At 38.4% G+C, this 20,383-nt stretch overlaps 1 protein-coding gene across 1 annotated transcript in view; it reads right to left on the reverse strand.

The window, feature by feature from the left end:
• Nucleotides 1-20,383, reverse strand: part of EFNB2 (ephrin B2) — a 53,192-nt gene that overhangs the window by 15,066 nt on the left and 17,743 nt on the right. The window contains exon 2 of the mRNA XM_019524795.1: nt 9,458-9,741. Within this exon, the coding sequence (XP_019380340.1) occupies nt 9,458-9,741 (284 nt within the window). The remainder of the gene's footprint in view (nt 1-9,457; nt 9,742-20,383) is intronic.

A 20,383-nucleotide genomic window follows, 5' to 3' on the forward strand; every position in this document is an offset into this window, starting at 1 on the left:
GGGGGGGGGGGGGAATTGGTTTAAGTGCTCTACTTTATAGCCAAATGTTTATAAAAAAGGACATTATTAGTTGATATTTATATTATAAAAAAACTGAGCATGTGATCAGGACAAGTCAGTACCTTATACAGATCTGCATTAGTGGCTATAGAAAGCTATAAACCAGATACAACAGTAAACAAATTTGAATAATCTGTTTTCCATATCTCAGATTCTCCCATGAAGAGACTGCTTCCCAAAAAGGACATAGAAGGAAAATGTTACAGTCCAATTTTGCATCTTTATTAATGTTAGGAAGTCCCTTGTAATTCCATTGATTCCCATGGGATGTGGTATCAACCAACATGAGTAAAGGTGGCAAGAGTCAAGCCATTATTATTTAACATATACTTTTCTCTTTTAAGGAAACAGGCCCTATGAGGAGATGCTTAGGGACCTGAACCTATTCAGCCTCCACAAGAGAAGGCTGAGGGGGGATCTAGTGGCCTGTTAGAAACTAGTCAGAGGGGACCAGCAGGCATTGGGGGAGTCCCTGTCCCCCCCCCCCCGAGCACTACCAGGAGGGGCCAGGAATAACGGTCACAAGCTGGCAGAGGGTAGATCTAGGCTAGATATCAGGAGGCGCTACTTCATGGTCAGGGCAGCTAGGATCTAGAACTTCCAAGAGAAGTGGTGCTGGCTCCTACCCTGGGGGTCTTTAAGAGGAGGCTACAAGAACACCTTGCTGGGGCCATTTGACCCCAGTACTCTTTCCTGCCATGGCAGGGGGTCTTCATGATCTGCTCGGGTCCCTTCTGACCCGACCAACTATGGAACTATGAAAAAGGTGACGTTGAGCAAAGCTGAATCAGGAGGTATCAAAAAAGTTGCTGCTGCCTGTTATTCCAAGAAGAAAGGCAGCACCACTTTCATCTCGGGATTAGGTAATGCCATCAGTGACATGCAGGAAAAAAAACACAACAAAACAAACAGACAAAAAAAGACCTTGCTACAATTATCTGACATGGAAGGCCATGGCACCCAAAAAAAAGAACTACTTGTTTCACTGCTGCCTTCAAGTCTCCCCTTTTAAAATAATTTAAGTAGTACAGACACTATTAAAACTCTGGTGAACATCTTTATCAGAAATCATGTTTTGCGCAGTAAAGTCACAAGAGCTAGCATTTTTCAGCATTATTTCAGTTACATACATTTCTCATCAAAAATACCCTGGAAAACATCTTATTGACATATAGATATGCTGGAGCTATCACTAGCATACATGGTTGTCTGTAGTTCCCATAATTTGTTTGTGTGTTTGAGAATACTGTACAGTTAGTTCACCAGATGTAAGCCTGCTAATTATGATGCATTAAGTTTATCATTTTTCCCCCAAATAGATTACTGCATAGTTAACTTCACCACATTCTACACAGTTTGTCTTTTTTTTTTTTTTTAAAACAAGTCTACTACTGGCAAAAGCCCCACATGGAAGAAAGAAATACCTCCCTACTACCACAATGGGCTTTGCTTAACAGTTCAGCTGAATAGAACTAATAGAATTAGTTAGCATTCAAGTTACACTGATTGTCCCTAATGACAAGCAGGCTTGTTGGAAAGTAGAGCTTTAATATTATATGGGGAAATGTTTTCTGAATCACACAAACAACCTCTTCATTTAACAATCTGTATATGCCTTTAAAAATCTCTGGGTTTGGGATTGAAGCTCCTGGATGAGAAAGGGTTATAGTAAAAAAGTTCATAAAAAACAACAAGCCTCTTGCTCGTTCTACTGTCACTAATTGCATGCAATGATATTAATGACCCAGTAATTGCTATACGAGCAGCACTGAAGTGGAAAACATCATTTTGAAGCAGAGTTCATCTCTAGGTGGTAGGACTTCACCAGTGACTTAGTTAATGCCTAGTGACAGTTTAGAATATAACACTACAGATGGGAAAATGTGCCACTCTCATGGTTATAATAGTTTAGATGGACATGACGTTATTTGCTTTGACCGCATAGAGTCCAGCAGTAACCCCAATAAAGTGCCACAGTCAGAGTTTGCCCTACAGATGAACCTCATTCCTTTCAGGGGAGATGCTCTATACTATAACAATCTAGAGCAATTTTCCACATGTTTGCTTCAATAAAAGAATACCTTCATCTCCTGCTTTTACATCAAGTACAACAAAAGTGCGTTTTATTGCAAAACACAAAAAGCTATTTACGTCAACTAACTATCCCTCAGCAACGCAGTTTAGCACTTTAGTACTTAGATCAGTTATGACACTATTGGAAAACTTTCAGCTTGCAAAGCTGATCAGAATTTAAGTACTGTTTTGATTGTTGTATGCATGTTTGCATCAGATATTGTAAGCAGTCTATGTATAGATTATGGCTGTAATTTTCAAGCTTGGACGCAGTACTTAAAGAAAAACAAATCTAACTTTCAAAGATGTTGAGAAGACTTTCCATCCATTGACTTTTTACTATTTGGAAAGCAGAACAATTACATATTGTACTATATCAGATTTTAGTACCAACAGCTTAGTTCTGAAAATCCAGGTTCAAAAATTTGTTTGTACATACTTGTAACAGGATTGGAGAATAAATATTTTGACTAAGTATATTAATCAAATGTTTACACACACTTAAAAAAAAAATCACTATTGTCAAACTTCATATTTTTTAATCATCACAGATCTGTTAGATCCTGTAATCAGTTGCCAGGGAGGACAGAACCCAAGTGATATCAGTGTGTACTACTGCATGAAAACAGGTGTCACTGCTATGCTGTGACTTCTCTTTTCCAGTTCCTTTTCAGCTTACTTGCTATGAAGCATTCAGAATTCTGGGTTTCCCTTCCAGCTGCTAAAACATTACAAGCATATAAAGATGAATATTTTACTACACCTTCATTTGCTTGTGGGGTCCTCATCTAGTGTATAGAAAACAGATTATTCAACTAACTATTAAAAGGTCTGGCCATGGGGTTTCTGTTTGTTTACTTATTTTGTTTTGTGTTTAGGTTTTTACTAGGATTCTGCCTTGTTAAACAAAGATTTGTCTCTAAAGAATCAGAGGCACTGATTAAAAGTTAAAACCTGTTCCTCCTACAAAACTATTTAAACTGATTCATTTGGACTGAAAAAGGCACCCATCAGGGATACAGTTCATAGCAGAGATCAGAGATCAAACACTGCATCCAAATGTTAATTAAAAAAAAAACAAAAAAAAAAAAAAAAACCAAGAAGAGTAGTTTGCAAGAGTTCACCAAATTTTAACCAAGTTTTTCAGTCCTTCAACTTTATTTGTGCAATTCTACAACTAAATACATTAGTCAACACTTTACATTCTGGAAAAAACATTTTGGATCCAAGGGCAGAAAGACAAATAAAGCATCTGAAACCCAATACTAATAATAGCCTTTAGAAATACTATGCAAGTTTAATTCAACAAGAGCCCTGAGAATTGCTAAGTATTTATAAACATACTTTTATGCAGTTTATTGTATGAAAACTCCTTATCCCACCTTGTCAGATAAATATGCATCAACATACTTGCATTATATACATGTGTAAATGTGTTTCTGGTATGTTAATATATGGTTCCAACTTCCAATTTATATATGCTCTGCCTTAAACTTACTCTCCTGCCTTAGAACTCAAATCCCGTTGATTTTAATAAGTTATGCCCTGCAGCAAGAAAAACAGCTGCAAGGATCTGATCCTGCAAAGACTTGCGGTGCATACACTTGCACCCCATGTGTTTGAGTAGTCCTGCTGAAGTCAATAGGACTTCTCACATATGTAAAATTAAGTATGCACATAACTGTGTGATCAGGGCTATAGTTGAAATATTTAAAAAACAAGCAAGTCTCTCAATGTTAATATTTGTGATAATTTTCTTCCCCTAAATTTAAATATATTTGTTTGCCCTTGCTCACATAAACTGAAGTAAATAGTGGCTGAAAATATTAAATTATTTCCAATGAAATATTAAAATCTGTTTAATTCCAAGTAATTCCTAAATAATTCCTTTTTCCATTTCTCTGTAATCATTCTTCATTTCCTGTCTGCTTCCATATCCATCCTGAATTTAGTTGTTTTTTTTTCTCCCCGCTCACCAGCTCCTATCCTGTTAACAATCAGAGCAATCTTGTTCTTTCATTTGCTGCCCTTGGGAATAGAGAAGTGGTACTTACAGATTTCCTGCTGCAGTCCCTCTGTCTAGCTTTAAATGAGATAAACTGTCAGTATTGCCTAGGTAATGGCACTAAATATGAACAAAGAACAACAATCTAAAATAGCCTTATTCTTTTACAAGCCCTGTGTGGTCTGGGACAAAAATCCCAATGGACCGTGACTCCATTAATCCTGCAGGTCTTAGACTGTTAGGAATTTGAAGCTGTGCAGACACTGATTTTTTTCTCCTCCAATAATATTATTTGTATGAGTTATATTTATATTTAATTGAGCGAGAGTCAAGTGGTATTGCTGATGTATTCCCTAAAAAACTTTCCACTAAGTCAAAGACTGACATTTACATATCATTTTACACCAAGAAGAGTTAAAAGGTAATTTATCTACCCATAAAAGTTTGAGAAAGAGGCGGCAGAGGAAGGGAGAGAGGAACTGTACCTCATGTATGGTACATGTCAAGCTAGCTTTTAAAACACAAAGCTGACTACTGGAAAACATGCAAATTATATTAAATTGCTGCAAACATATGATTTTTAACAACTATGAATAATGCCTTTGTGAAATAGGAATGAATTGAATGTCTGATACAAGCTTTTTTTGCAGCTTTAGGCCAGTTCAAAAATTAAACCAAAATATTTTACAGCTCTTTTGGAGAGTTCAAAATACTTGTGCAAATAGGTTGGTATGTTCCAGAGAATGACACTAAGAGGTGAATGTTTAACCTACTTGATTAGCTAAAGTTTGATAAAATAGGGGGGTTTTTTAGAATACTAAAATAAAATTCATGCAAATCTACTAGGACATAACTAAAAGAATTACTCCTTCCAAGTGGGCCACATTTCAGGGCACAATCGGTATTGTCTTTTAATGTGTTCTGTCCAAGACAGTTATTGCTTTTTAATTGTAACCAAGTGACAAGCTGGTAACAAAAGCTTTATGATTTTTTTAATCCATTTAATGCTAAGGATTCAAAATGATCGTTTAGATCTTAAAAGCCACTATATCATTTAGTGCTAGCACCACTACTCTGCCCAACCTTTTAGATCAACTAGGAATTAAAGATATTTTTTAAAATTTAAGCCAGAGGCCAATTATATAAGTAGGTCACTTGAAAAAAAAATTGACAAAAAACATTTAAGGAAAGCTGCATATTCCATTTTGCCTGTGTCAAAGCAAATGATCATCTAACAGTAAGCTGAGCTAATGAGGTCGCAGACAGACTAAGGGATTCAGTGGAAACTTTCATGGGATCATTCTGTAACCATTCCCCAGGTCTCAAGCATTTTCAATAGAGGAAAACTATTCATCTTCCCAGCTTTTAAGATGAATTAGTTATATGCAACATGGCTGTCATCAAATCAGGGATCCTGGTTTTCGCCGATAAAAAAACCCTCCAATTTTCCAATTAAAAATCCCAAATCCATGTTTTTCCGTGATTAAAATGAAACACTGCTATACAGATATATACCTATTTACTTTTTTTTAAAAAAGTAATCAGAAGGTTGGTGGGGGAGGTTCAGAGAAAACCAGGATCCCTGTATTATACCTTTATATTCAGATTTTTAGACTATAGAGCATATCTTTTTCTTTACATTATGCAACAAGAGATGAGAAGAATGAGAGCTTTGTCTGACAGAGAAGTGATTTGGAGTGGGGGGGCGGGGGAAGGAGAGAAAAGACACTTCCCTTCTTCACCCTGTAGAGAACATTTTCTCCACAAGCTCAGTACTGTGCTTTGCAGTTTTGTTGAGGGTAGTGGATATGGCTGAAGGGGAAAGAGGTCAGAGTAGGAGAAAGGCTATTGAATGAAATCCTAGCTCTGCTGAGGTCACCGAGTCTCTCTTGATCCTTTTAAAGGACTTCCTCAAATACAATGGCTTATCATATTATGCTCTTTTGCTCCATATTAATAAATTTGCCCTGCTCAGGAAAGGATGATCCTGATAAAAGTACCACTGCATGGAAACTGTGGCTTGCAAGTGATCCAACTTTAAGGAGATTTCTGCGATTTGGGGACATCCACAAGATGCCCCAACAAATCCACATTTCACAAGAAAATTCATGTTGAGATGATTTAGTGCCAACTGCACTCAAGTTTACAGTTTTCAGTGGCCTCAAGTTTACAATTTTCTGCCTAACTTTGTCCTTCCCACTGACATTTGCATAGGAGCAAATGACTCAGTCTGTGCATTCAATTAAAAATTTCTTTAGGGAATTATAGCTTGCTGGCTAAATGGCTGCATATAAATGTAACGTGAACATCTCAGATTCCATCTGACCATATCCAACTCTGCTGAAGAGAAATCAGGTAGCTACAGGAAAACTGTTCCATTAAATTTCCAAGGAACCAAAAACTGATGAGAATAAGACAGGCAAAAGGAAGGACATTATTCTCTTACATAGCGTGCACAATCCCATATACTGTCCTTTTTCCAAATACCAATACTGGCACCATTCACTATTTGGACTAGATGCTGATGCTCTTCTACCGATTAGCATCTTATTCTACCTGTAGCCTGATACAGATATGTTAAATTGCAGGTAGTCCAATGAACACCTGAATGTCAAAAGAGGTACTCAGGCCTTTTTTTTTTTTTTTAAGAATCCTTTTAGTTTTGTAAACACAATTTGGCCACATCTGGTACAAAGCTATTATATACCTTCTGCCATGTCCTTCAGCCTCTCCAATGTTAGCAGCCTGACATAATACCTAGATTTGAACTTTACCAAGCCACTGTGAACTCTCAACAGCCACTGTTCTCAGTAAGCTCCTCCAAAGATCATGGCATATGACTAAAATGCTTCCAAGCCAGAATCACACATGGGAACTTACTGTCATGTTCATGTTAAAAAAGAAGAAAATGAAAGTGTTAGCAAAACAACTTTGTATTTCATTCAACAGAAGGTCCAGTGCTGCCTTCTTTAGGTATATAGCCCTGTTAAACAGCAGGACTAGGGATCTGGATTTCATGTGAATAATTCATGTGCTGATTTGTTTGTATGAATAACATGCACTACATTATTTACCAAAATGACAGCAAATACCTTTATTATTAGAAATTTCTCCCATTAGGGCTGCACGCATTATATGCTTTCCAGACAGGAATTGCCAAGTTCTGTCTGGATCTGGCAACTCTTAATTGTTGTCTAAATGTCCCTGGACTCCTCTTGAGGTGAATTTCCTCTACTGACACCTTATCCCGGACTGGGATGGAGTTGTGGGTGAGTCACTGGCTTCTAGTACCAGGTACTACTGCTTGTCATGAGCTACCATTGTCGGGGGTTGGGATTGGCAGTATTATAAAATTCACCATAATACAACTGGTTTTTGAGTTCTTGGCCCTGTAATACAACTCCTCCAAGTAGGAAACAAAAACTGTAGAACAGAAGTCAGTTCAGCAGGATTTCAAGACAGATCCTACTTTTGTTCTAAGTTCCACCTGAATCTGTACCTACAGGGGTATAAAAATCAGGAGCAGCTATGGCTATAGTTATGTAGTGTTGCACTGACATAAACCTGGTATCAGTGAGACACAAGGTCAGGCTCACTGTCTTTCTTTTGAATCACTGAGGAAGAGGGCAGGATTCTTAAAATTTTCTAAGCTATGGAACTTGCCAGGTCTCACTGCTTCAGCTGGGTGTGTTTGGCACGTCTGAAAAAATAATCAAGCTTACAGTGCTTAAGGGCACAGCCAGCATAATACCAACTTGGTCTTTTGTCAATACCACAGTAAGCAGTACTCACGGCAGACACAGAGGCAGTAAAGCAATATTCCAGGTTGAGTGACTCCTAAGGTGCAAGTCTAAAGGCTGAGCAGGTTCTGCTACCCAAAAAATGTAATAATCCTCCAGGAAATGCAGCATCTATTAAGTCCCATTGCTAATAATTATAAAAAAAAAAATAAAGAACGAGTCTTTCCCAGTAATTCTCTGGGGAAAATCTGACACATGACTGAATGGACAGTCTGTCAGGAAGTTCCACTTGTGTCCATAATTCTCAAGTAGTAGTAGTAATAATAAATAATAATAATAATAATAATAATAATAATAATAATAATGCCATTTATTCTACTACAGGTGATCTGCTGTGGCTTTTTGTCAAAGCAGCACTAAATAACTGAAATATTTCATCTTTAGACTTGGCTATTTGAGCACACAGGCTTTAATTTAAGCATTTTCATTAGGATTACTGGCAACTGTATCAGTGCCCGATTCTGTAATTTACTGAGATGAAACTCACTGGCTTTCAGGGAAAGTTTTGCCTAAGTTAAGCATGACAGGAGTAGGCTTATACCTACACTGACTCCATAGTGGAAGACATTATCTAGCTAATATTTTAGACAGAGCAGTTCCAAAGTCACTCATATTTGCCATTTAATCTTTTGAGATTTATGCTTTTGTGATACAGATATTACACTGAGTTGTTACATGTTTGAGTGATCTTGGCACATATTGTATACTACAAGAGACCATCCATAAATAAATGTAAGTGGCAAATAGATTTAATATTATTACTTAAGTTGAGACATTAACATGACTCAATTTTCTTGCTTTTGTATGTTTAAATGATTTGCATTTATTTTAGATTAAATAAATATGAAGAGCAGTAAAAATCCACAAAAAAAACCAGACTTCTCAGGGATCCCGTTTTTAAAAAGAAACTGAAAACGAGATAGAAGGAAGCAAGATGCATTAGCTGCAGGAAACATATAACACTAACTCCTACACTCCTGCTTAATCCTCCAAAGATGGAATGTCTCCAAGGCTTTGATTGATTAAGATTTCTAGCCTAAATATTACAGGGCCAAATACTCAGCTAGTGTATATTGAAAGTCAATTGAGCTATCTGATTTTATATCAGCTAAGGATATAGGGTCAATCTTTATTAAGATGTGTCTGGGACCAGATACAGATAGTTTTACTCAATTAGAAGTACATGAATTGACAAGCAGCTCCACTGACCTCAGTGGAATCTCTCACGTTCCAAAATTCTCTTCAGCATGAGCAAGGGTATCACAACCTGGCCTTAACAGATATCCAAAGCAGGTGGGAGAAGCCCCTTTCAAGCATAACTGTACAATCTATATTGGTTCTGTATAAGCGTGAGGAAGAGAGAGAGAAGATCCTACAGATGTCACATACATGATGAAAACAAGCAACCAAGAAAATATTTTAAACAAATGCAAAAGAAATACAAAATCATTTGACTTCTTATGGGTATCGATCACATGTACATAAAGAGAAAAAAAATAAACAAATGTTTTTCACTTACATATGATGTAATAATCTTTCTTTCTCTGAAATTCCAGGCCCCACAGATTAGGGCTGAACTCCTGAAACTTGATGGTAAATTTAACATCTTGATCTGGCTTGGCACAGTTGAGTAGAGGCGTGTTGTCCTTTTTAATAGTGCAGCTATCTGCTTGGTCTTTATCAACCATGTAGACCTTATAATACTCATACTGGCCAACAGTTTTAGAGTCCAGCTTTGGACATATAATATCCAGTTTGTCTCCTATCTGTGGATATAGTACCAGTCCTTGTCCAGGAAGGAATCTAAAAGAACCAGGAGAAAAGGGGAAACATGAGACAATAGATAAAAACAGATTCAGAAAAATGGCAATTGCAATGGGCAGAAAGGAACAAATATAGTATCCAAAGCAAAATGATACAGTGAATAAACTGTCTTAGTAGTCTATGCCTGACAATTTGAAAGCAACAGGATATTTATTTTGATTTTGGAAAATTAGAGCCAGATTGGTTCCAACTGGGTTTTTATAAGCAGTATCCACATTCAGGGATTCATGAAGGCATGGTCTCGTTTCCCAAAGCTCTCTCATACAGTTAGGCAACATCAACCGCCAGTGCAAATAGAAAGGCTCATGATCTTGCTTCTCTACTCTGTTTAAAATGTCCCTAACCTTGTGTTTAGGAGCAAGATTTTTTACATTCTGTGCACCAATGCAAGGCAGAGGATAATTTAGTCTTAGGATTTATTAACATATTAATTATTAGTGTTTAAATTAAGGTAGTCCCTAGGAAACTTTGGCAGCGGACCAGGAATCCACTGCATCAGTTGCTGTACAAACTGAGAACAAAAAAAAAAAAGGCAGTTTTTCTACCAAGGAGCTCATATTCTACTGCTAACACTGCACCCCCCCACCAAAAACACAGTAAAGCGATTAGCTTTACTATAATGACTTCTCCTTCCTCAGCACCACCCTGTCAATATGGTTTTTCATAATTTAACAAGAAGTTTATTTTTGTATTGCAAGTCAAAGCTCCACCTTTTTCTTTAAAAGGCACTCTGGCAGTACTGATGAAACTTGTACACATTTCAGGGAACCACAACAGTACTGGCACTCTGTTTTTTGTCCTGCCATTAGACATTTGCTATTGGCATTAAGTAACAGACAAGTTTCATCCAGAACGTTTCAAATCACTTATTATAATTAGTCCCTCATCAATCAAAAAAGTGCAACAGAAAGGTTTTTAGAAACCCATAAAGGAAAACTAAAAAAAATAATTAGTTGTAATATTGATTCAGCCAAACGAAGAGTCCTATTCTTGTAAGGACAAAAGCTGGAGCACTTCTTTGCTAATCTTTTTTCTTAAGATGTATTTGCTCCAATTAATGCCTAGAAGCAGCCCTTTAGAACTAGAGCTACTGATACAATATCCTCTACTGCCTACAGCTAAAAGCCTCCCTTTCCTCTTTCTCCTGCCTGCCAGCCCTACTGCAGAAAGATATTTCTTAATGGAGAATTGCTCTGAAAACCTGAAACAATGGCTTCCTAATGAACATCCTTATCCAAGTGCTAACATTAAACAACACACTTAGAAAATCCAGCTCATTCGTAGGCAGTCATCCTGCAGACTCATTAAAATATTAAAGACCAAGAACAAAGCTGTAAACCTAGAATACCCCATCCTTTTACTTAAAGGCGGCCACCAGCTAGCCGTATTATTGGATCAAAACTTACTAACTAAAAAAAAAAGTGATGCCCCAAATTTCAAACCTGTAATTTGCAATTGCCTGGTCTTACACAACGTGAGTTTATGATTTGTACCTAATGAGTGGAATTATATTCCCTCACAGAGCCTGTGTACGATTTATATTTGTTGTGAAGCAGCATGTAGCAGGACAAAGAAATGTAATTACAGATTTAGGAAAAAACAATGCAGTGTTATGGCAAGAAAAGTGCATGTTGATGTATAATTCACTGTGCTCTTCTCTTCTGCAGTTTAATATCAGCATTACAAAAGCTGAGCCTAGTCATTCTGCCTAGGCAAGCCATGCGATAAGGACATTGTGGAGCTGCACTGCCTCCCCAAGCTTGAAGGCATGAAGGGAAAAAAACCCAAACAGCTGGTACAACACCTTTGGGCAGGGGGGATGGACTGCATGGACTGCTTCAGCAGAACTGCCCTACCTCCTCCTTGCCTCTGGAGTAGCCAGCATCTATAGGCACACTAACAGAGTGAATAACCTCTGCATAGGAAAGGGAAGGTGTAGTGATAGAGGTGGTATTGATACTTTCTTACCACAGAGGCTGGCTAAACTTTCGGCAGGGGGTGAAAATTAATCCTCTCTCCTGCTTGTGTACCAGGACAGAGGCCTGATTCCAGTCCTGACTTCCACTGCAGTTAATGGGAATCCTTAATCTGCAAGCCTGTATGTGTGACTGGGCCCCTTTAAGAAACCAGTTTGAGTTGGCATGTAGCCTGGGCACAGATGCAACATTTAGCACCTTAGAAGCAGGCCCGCTTATCATTTATCATTATGCTATGACTTAAACCTCTCCAAAATAAAACCAAAGGCTTCTTGAAGACTGTCCTAAATTTCTCATGCAGTGGGGGAGAAGTAGAGCCAACAGGACTGGGGAGTGCAAACAACAGGCACAACAGAGACCACGGTCAATATTTCCATTTAGAAATGGCTATAAGATGGGAAACATTTATTCTTATTACTGAAAATAAATAGCTTAGACTAGAGCAGAATACAATAGACCTGTGGTGCTCAACCTTTTCAGCCAGCAGGCTGGCTGGGCAGTGCCCAGCCTGTCTGTGGGCTGGGTCACAATCTAGCATGGGATGGTTGTAGCAGGGACTCATCTGGCTGCACAGAGGGGCACAAGGGGCATCCTGGCTCCAACCTGGACCCACAGAGAGGGAAGGAGGGAGTATGGCCCAGACCCAAGGGGGAGCGGGGCCATGGGCCAGCCTCATCCAGCCACAGTGGCAGGGGGAGGAAGCATCACCAACCCCAACCTGCTGCAAGGGATTTGGGGTTTGGCAGTAGAGGAAGGCATTTACTGCCACTGTTCTCCTGCTACAAAACTTCCTGATCAGTGGGCTAGATACTAATGGCACCATAGGGCGGAGGTTGAGCATCCCTGGAGTAGGCACAGGAAAGAAGGGTTAAACAACAGCCCAGAATTAACATGTAAAAGCTGAAATGCAAGTTACAAGAGCTCTAACTGGATGCACAGGTTAGACACTATAGCAGAAGCAATTCATTCCCCATATTCTAAAGATTAAACCTGACAATTTTGATTCCACTCTAATTTTTTGCTTTTAGCCCTTAACATTGGTGACGTAAAAAAAAAAAAAAGAAAGGGACTGAAAAGTTAAAGGATTGTATTGAGAGCCTGCCTGTGTTGAAATCTTTCCCCACAGTTTGTGGCTTTGACTGTAACCTTTTTATAAGGAGAATTTGTCATGCGTTTCCTTGTTTTCCTTGCGACAGTAAATTATATGTATGGGTGGAGACAGTAAGAGATTAAGAGCTTCACCTCACACATTTCAGTTCCACCACAGAAACTTACAGTAACCCATGGCTAAGAGCAGTTATTACTCAGTAATATTAAGCTAGGTTAAGGTTGCAAAAAACACAAGTGTAAAGCTAGACTCCTGGTGCATTCATTTAGCCTCCAAAGTAAATCATCTGAGTTTCAAAAGTATCAGGTACCCAAAGACTCCTACTTAGGTACTCACCACTTTTGAGGACTCAGACATTTTACCCCAAGTAGAATTTAGAACATAACTTGTTAAAAACTTGGCCTGAGCCTATAAAGAAAAAAAAATGAAGGACTATATTCAGCCTTGGTATAAGTTAGCCAATTTTAGTCAGCAATATTTTTACTTCTGTAACTACTACTGTAAAGATTTATGCATACTATGCTAAATTCAACCCTTGTCCAGTGTGTATAGTATTGCATCTTTGAATATAAAGCCAAAAAAGATGTACTTATGCTCCGGTTCTAACAATAACATTCAGTGTTGGAGGCCAATTAAGGTAGTAGCTGGCTAGCTGCAGTGTTAAGACATTCACACATACAAAACCCATCCAAGTTTTCTGGAAGTGCTTTGAAAGGTGTGCATTAGAAGGTGCCTTCAACTAATGAAAAACCTTATTTCACACAGAAGTGTAACTAATAGGGAGGATCAGAAAGTCTTCCGAATCCCACGAATGATGCCAAATCAGTACTGCCAATGGCATGTGTTACACTAAAGATTATAGTCTGGAGCCTCACAGCAAGGATACATTAATTACGTCTGATTCATTTGGGGCAAATTCTAGAGCAGAGGTGAACACTAGGAGGCTTAGAGGATTAATACAGATCCTAGAGTCATAAAATGCTGTCTTGCAGCTGCCAACTTTCACTGCAGAGTTGTTACTGCTGGTGAATTCAAGCACAGGGTACTTCTCTTAATCTATTAGGGAAGTACAATAGTAGAAACAAATATTCTGTACTTCTCACACACGCATACACAAAATAGAGGATAGATCCAGCTTTGATTAAAAGTCTATGGGAACAGAGAATATTTTCTAAGAATACAAATGTAGGTGTGCAGGCATGGGACCAAGGGACAAAGGAGCCTCTCTCTGCATATCTTTAATTCTGCCTCGGGCTTTTTGAATGTCTGTGCCTAGCCACAGCCAGTAGCTGCCTGGTGTCCCAACAGATCTTTCCAATGATTGCCTGACACCATCTTGGCAACATCCCTTGTACCAGAAGCCCTGACTAGAAGGCTTCCCCCATTTTAGATTAATCTGTATGGGAAAGGACTGGTGTACATCTCCTTTATACCAGCAAGGAAGCAGTTTGCTGAAGAATCTACTCCAAAATAACAATCCTGATAAGTACCCTGGGAAAAGTAAATAGAAAACATACAAGATAAAGTAAAAAATTGTACATTCAAAGTAATATACTCTCTCGGAAGGCATATTCATGTCAACAGTGCCATTCTATTGGTGACCCAGTGTCTGTTCAAAAGCCTTCAGACCCTAACCCCACAGTTGAAATTAGTCATTCAACTTGACCTAAAAAATCAGCTCCATTGCTGTTTGTTAGGGAAAAAATGTCACATTCAAGAAAAACATTATTTTATTATAGTCATAAGGGAGGGAAGGAGGGAGGGATAAAAAAAAGACTAGAATGAAAATAAGTCTGTTCCCCACTCCTATTGGTGTTACAGCAATTACCTACACTAGACTTCATGTATCCACTTTAAACCCCAACAGGTTTCTAAAAAGCATGGCATTAACATTCCCTACCAGTTAAAGTACTATAGAATTTAAATTTGATGCAAGAGAATTCCCATTCATACTCATGTCAGTTTTTCACATGGAAATCTACTGAATTCACCTCTGTTGAATTATATAGGGCTGTTACCATAAGTATAAGCTGACAAACATGCCCTACTTCTGCATATCAAGTCTTACTAGGATCAGAAGTATATCTTTAAAGATGAATTTTTCATTGAGAATCTACAGCAATCTTTACTCAGTAGCCTCACTGTGAAGTTGTAAAATAGTCAAGGGAGACAAATTCATAGAGGGACTGTATTAATTAATCCCGATGCCAAAAATATATACTGATGTGCTTTTACCAACCTGGGAAACTGTACATACTCTTAGCCTTCATGATGTCTCACTAATGTTTAAACAAATGCAGTTATAGAAAGCATTATAGTACTTGCCAGACCCTTGAAAATAAGCAACTGAAGAAACAATGCCAAATTTCTGTGCTCCAATATCCTACATGAACTGATTGGTATGGACATTTAGTCTGAAATTAATGAGATAACCCTAAAAATGTGAACAATCGAGATGTTTAAGAATGCAATATGAAGTCTTCTGTTAAAGAATCCTAGCTACTTAATCTTATGAAGTTTAGCTACCAACCTGACTATAAAGCTACTCATTGAGGAGTTTCATTAAAGATAATGTCATGAATACTAGTAGCAAAGTCTGTTAGATGTGGCCATTTTACTTGTAAGACTACAAATTCCAGCAGACAAAAGAATCATTCTACATACATGTCCCTACTAACAGCAATGGCCATTAAATAATGTATTCACCATCTTGCTTTTATCTGTAGGAGAAAACATTTAAGCAATGTAAAAGTTCCAGAGTTCTGATCCAAAGTCCAAGGAAGTTGGTGGAAAAAACTTTGGCTTTAATAAATTTGAGATCAAGCACCAATGCCCAACTCAGTCAGTATGACCCTCGGTACAGTAAGTCAACCCTCAGATGAGTAGGTCCCGGTTCTACAGAAGCAATTCTCAATTCTGTACAGAAATGTAAGATTTACATCACATTGTTTGGTTTGAAAGGGACTAAGTATGTCATCAGGGACATACCATATGTTTTCTTAGAAGTTTGATCTATGCATTTTCAGAAGCAGTAGTTATGAGCCTAGCCACACTCCTGTTTAAATTACTGAGACTTTTGCCATAGAGATCAGTCAGACCCTTCAGCCTCTGCAACTAATTTGCATGAAAAGGTAAAAGGTAAAAAGTCCCATCTCAGAACTCACATGGACTCCAGCTAAAACATGGTCACTATTTTTTTTTTTTAAACTAATCCTAAAATACAAATTACCTCTGACTGGATTTAACATCAAAAGTATATATGTGATGACAATTGGCTTAGAATTATAATGGGGGGAGGGGAGGGAAATCAAGGAATGAATTCCATTTCATTTTACTAAAATGGATTTAAACATGATCTGGAAGCTAGCTTTATAGTATTACATTGACAGAAAAGAGCATTAGAATTACTAGCAAGGTCTCACACCAACACTTTAAAAAGCCTGTTTTTGAAAATCACCAACCCAACTCAGAGGGATCTACCAAACCCTCACTAGTATAAGAAGGATTTTTTCCCCTCATTCAAGTAATCTCACTTATTTTAATGGGACTTTTCATGCGAATCAAGATTGCTGCAGCTGGGGTTGCCCTAAAGACAACATCATCATCATAGTTATGCCAAAATCATTTAAAAAAAATCAAGAACTAAGATACTGCAGTGCACTCTCCTAAATGTGGGGCTTTTACATTCCACATTTACTTTTATTTAAAAACAAACAAACAGCAAACAACTTTTAGGCCCAGACACTCCTTATAGATGCCCACATTACAAGCTATTCAAATGCTGCATTCAACACAAACTCTTACTCCCAAAATAGTACCTATTCTGTATGCTGCACTGGACTGTGCAGTGCCTGCTCACCCCTTCCTCACCTCTGAAGTACCTCTTTTTCATTCAGACGGAAATGTGTGCAGTGTGTTGGAAAAGAGCTCCTAGGAAGGCCAGCACCTTTGGGGTCACAAAGCAGCTTTACACTGCAAGAGCAGAGAGGCTGCAAATATTATGTGCTCCTTGATGACAAAAAATGCTCATCAACTGGGTATACTCTGGCACTGAATACACCTTCCTGAAATTTTTAGCAAATTAGACAGTTTAACCATGTTAAAACAAATCTGGTTCTTTTAAGGCAATGACTTCAGATTAGAGATCTTGTTGAAGGGAAACAATCCATAATACTAGGAGTGTAGCCCAGCCCCTTTACAGCTACTACAGACTGAAACAATGGCCATTGATCCCCTGTGCTTCCTAGGCAGGGGATTTTAGCAACTGGAGCCTGTAACCAAGTACTCAGTGGCCTCTTTTCCACTCAGCCAACCCCAGCATTTCTCTTATACTCTCCTATTCACAATTCACCTTTTTAAAACAGACATGCTTTAGAAGCTCTGCTCTCCCCTTAACCTTGTGATGCAGGATTTCCAGAAGGATTTTATGTACATCTTTTTTCCAAAGCCTTTAACCATGGGGTGAATGTCATCTATATTCCATTCCTGCTTAAAAGGCAAAATGTAACTTGTCTGATGAACTGCCCAAGGGAAAACAAGCAAAACACCTAGACCACTTGAAATTTAGAGATGGGCATGCTTTACTCTTTTCTATTTGACATACACCTGGGGTCTGCAACTGGTACAAAATAAGCAATGATATGGATGAAGTGCGTTTTCCCCTCCTTAAAAAAAGGAAACACTCCCACAGCCAATGCTTATCTGGCTTTTTTCACACCAGAACTGGGAGCAAGGTCTGGCTTTTTTTTGCACCAGATTGGAAAGCGTTGCTTAGAATATTTACTTCCCAGGTAGTACAGCTTGGGATTCTGAAAGTGTGGAGGATCCAATCCTCTCCCGACATGATGGTTTTTTCCAAAACTGAAGAGTTTATAGTCAGCTTTTATACGTGACCTCCACATAAAGTACTATTAATAGCAATTAACTTTTTGCATTATTGTGCAGAAAGCAATTACTGTACTGCCGTAAGTACATGAAGCACTAGAGAATTCTGATCCATTTACTGAATCAATTCTGGTTACCACAAAAGAGAAGTTAATGTGCTGTAGGTTTGGTCTCTTGACTGAAAAACATTACGAGTATGTGACAAATACTCTATTTTAAAGTTGTATTAGCTTATCACTTTGGCAAACTTTAGAAATATGAATGCTAACAACTGTACTTAGCCTTCAAAAACTCTCCTAGAAATCACTGTTTACTTTCTATTTCTCTCTGACACATGCACACCACTTCGTTCTCTTCCATATGGTGCACACTTCTACTGAAATGGAATAGACAAGTGATGTGTGTGTATATGTATATATAAAGACCCACAAGCCGTGCTCCCCCCCCCTTTATGCGAGTGCTTGCAGAGGAAAGCTGAAGCCTGTCTGCATAAATGGGTTATTCTGTGGAATTTCTGAAAGAGAAAACACTCAGTAGGTGCATTGTAATTAGTTGCTCTTTCTAGTTACCTCTTGATAAATGATGCATGCAGCTCTGGATGAGAGCCCAACTCTTGACCCATGACACCACTACACGCTTTCGTACTTCAACCAGGAATCCCTGGCCTCCAAGTTTTGTGTTTTGTTTTCATAAAAATGCAGTGCTGGCAATTCACAAAGTGAGAGCTAGATATTATGGGCAAAGTTAGTCTTTCAGAAGCGCTTAATGTCGTTATGTCCCAAATACACTCGAGGAAAGATTTCTGCCTCATAATTATTCTAAATGGGGAGATTGCTTCATGCATGGGTTAAAGGACAGAGCATGGAGCTACATAAACCAGGCATTCACTCCCACAATACTTGCTGTTAAATTTCTGCTACATTATTTTTTTCCTAGGTGCAGAAAATATTTGTAAGACTGTTATTTTAAATACAGGAGATAGTAAGCCCATAAGCCCATAGAGAAATGCAACCTCTACCATGAAAAAATACCCTTAAATCAACATTTTTTTGGATAGCACTTTACTGCCCCCTTTTGCACTTTAACATTAGAACAGGTTTCAGCATGAACACACTTGAGTGAAGTGCTGTGAAATACTGGAGTACAACAATAGGGCACTACGTTTACATAGGCTTAGGCGAACAGACACTACTTTTAGAGCAACTTGCAATTATCTAAAATGTAAACAAGCGAGGCACTGAGCCTTCCTTGCCTTCAAAGTACCATGGAACAGATCAGTAATCGGTAGCTTACATTGACATTTAAGCTGCATGCATATGGGCATTTGGGGGTGTTTGCAGGTGGCCCTTTCACATTTTTTCTAAAGCAAAGATCATCAGCAACTTGGACCTGGTATAGTCATGAAAAAGAAGAAAAACAAAGGGCCGGGGGGGGGGGGGGGGGGGAGTAGGCAGCAATCCCTGAATTAAAAGTGATGAGAGTAGCTTTTAAAACCAGAACTTCATGAACTTACAGGCCTTTACATTGTTCAGGAAAAAGGTGAGGACACCAAGGCTAGCCCTATAAGTATAAACCCATTCTGCAACTCTGCAATGCAGCTGCAGCCATTACAGCACTCATGTGCATCTCTGCTTATGCATATATACATATACATACTAAAAGTAATAAATCTATGGACTAGAGGCCAGTTATTTACAAAATACTAATTCATGATGACAGGGCCAGAGAGGGCTCTCCCTACCCCAATAACCTTGGTTTCCATTTGACAAAGTCCATGTGCTGTTGTGTACACTTATATTTAAACTTAATCCATTTCCTTCTGTCATCCTACAATTACTATACAAGTCACAATAATATTAAATTTCACTGCCTACAGCACTGCACAACTGAACTATTACAGTAATGAAAACTGACTCCCTTTGATATGAATGCTGGTGCTTTCTCTCATTTGCTAGCCACAGAGTACAAGAAGAGCCTGATGTTGACTTAATTACAGAACTGTTGTTCAAAATATGCTACTGGGAACATTAAAATAGTGCTCTGTTGACGCAGAAAAGATAATCAGATATTTATTCATTTCCCCCCCCTTAAATCTGTCCAACACAAGCCTGATGCTCCACGGATCCTGTGGCCTGAAAATGAGAAACAGCATTTTCTTGAAAGGATGTAGGGCTTCAGTCTGTATGAAAAGGAAAGTCAAACTAAGCCATGCGTCTTCCTTACAAGAGTCACTGAAGTCTCTGCTCACAGCAACCAGCTGGCATCTGCCAAAGAACTGGCTTTTAAAGGGCACTGTAAATCACAAACTATGGGTAGTAGAGACAATTAAAACAGATTGTTCCACTGCTGTGCTTTTCTGTTATATACTCCACTGTTCCTATAGAACAGTGAAGTACAAAAACAAAGCTTTTGTCAACAACAATGCAAAGAGACAAACTAAAGTTTTAAGTCTCCTTTTTCTTAACTATATACTGTATTTCTACCTGTACTGTCTTGTTCCAGCACTATTTAAATCAGGAGTCTATAAGAGTGGGTGGAGACTGCTTCGTTATTTGAATAGACATTAATAATCACTGACTATCTTGGTGAATAAATTCAAAAAGGGAGTTGTTCAGCTGTTCTGCAACTGTTCTGAAAATATTCCCCCCCCCCC

The sequence above is a fragment of the Gavialis gangeticus genome, unplaced genomic scaffold, assembly GCF_001723915.1.
Source record: "Gavialis gangeticus isolate Ggan-Ray unplaced genomic scaffold, GavGan_comp1, whole genome shotgun sequence".
Classification (NCBI taxonomy): Eukaryota; Metazoa; Chordata; order Crocodylia; family Gavialidae; genus Gavialis; species Gavialis gangeticus.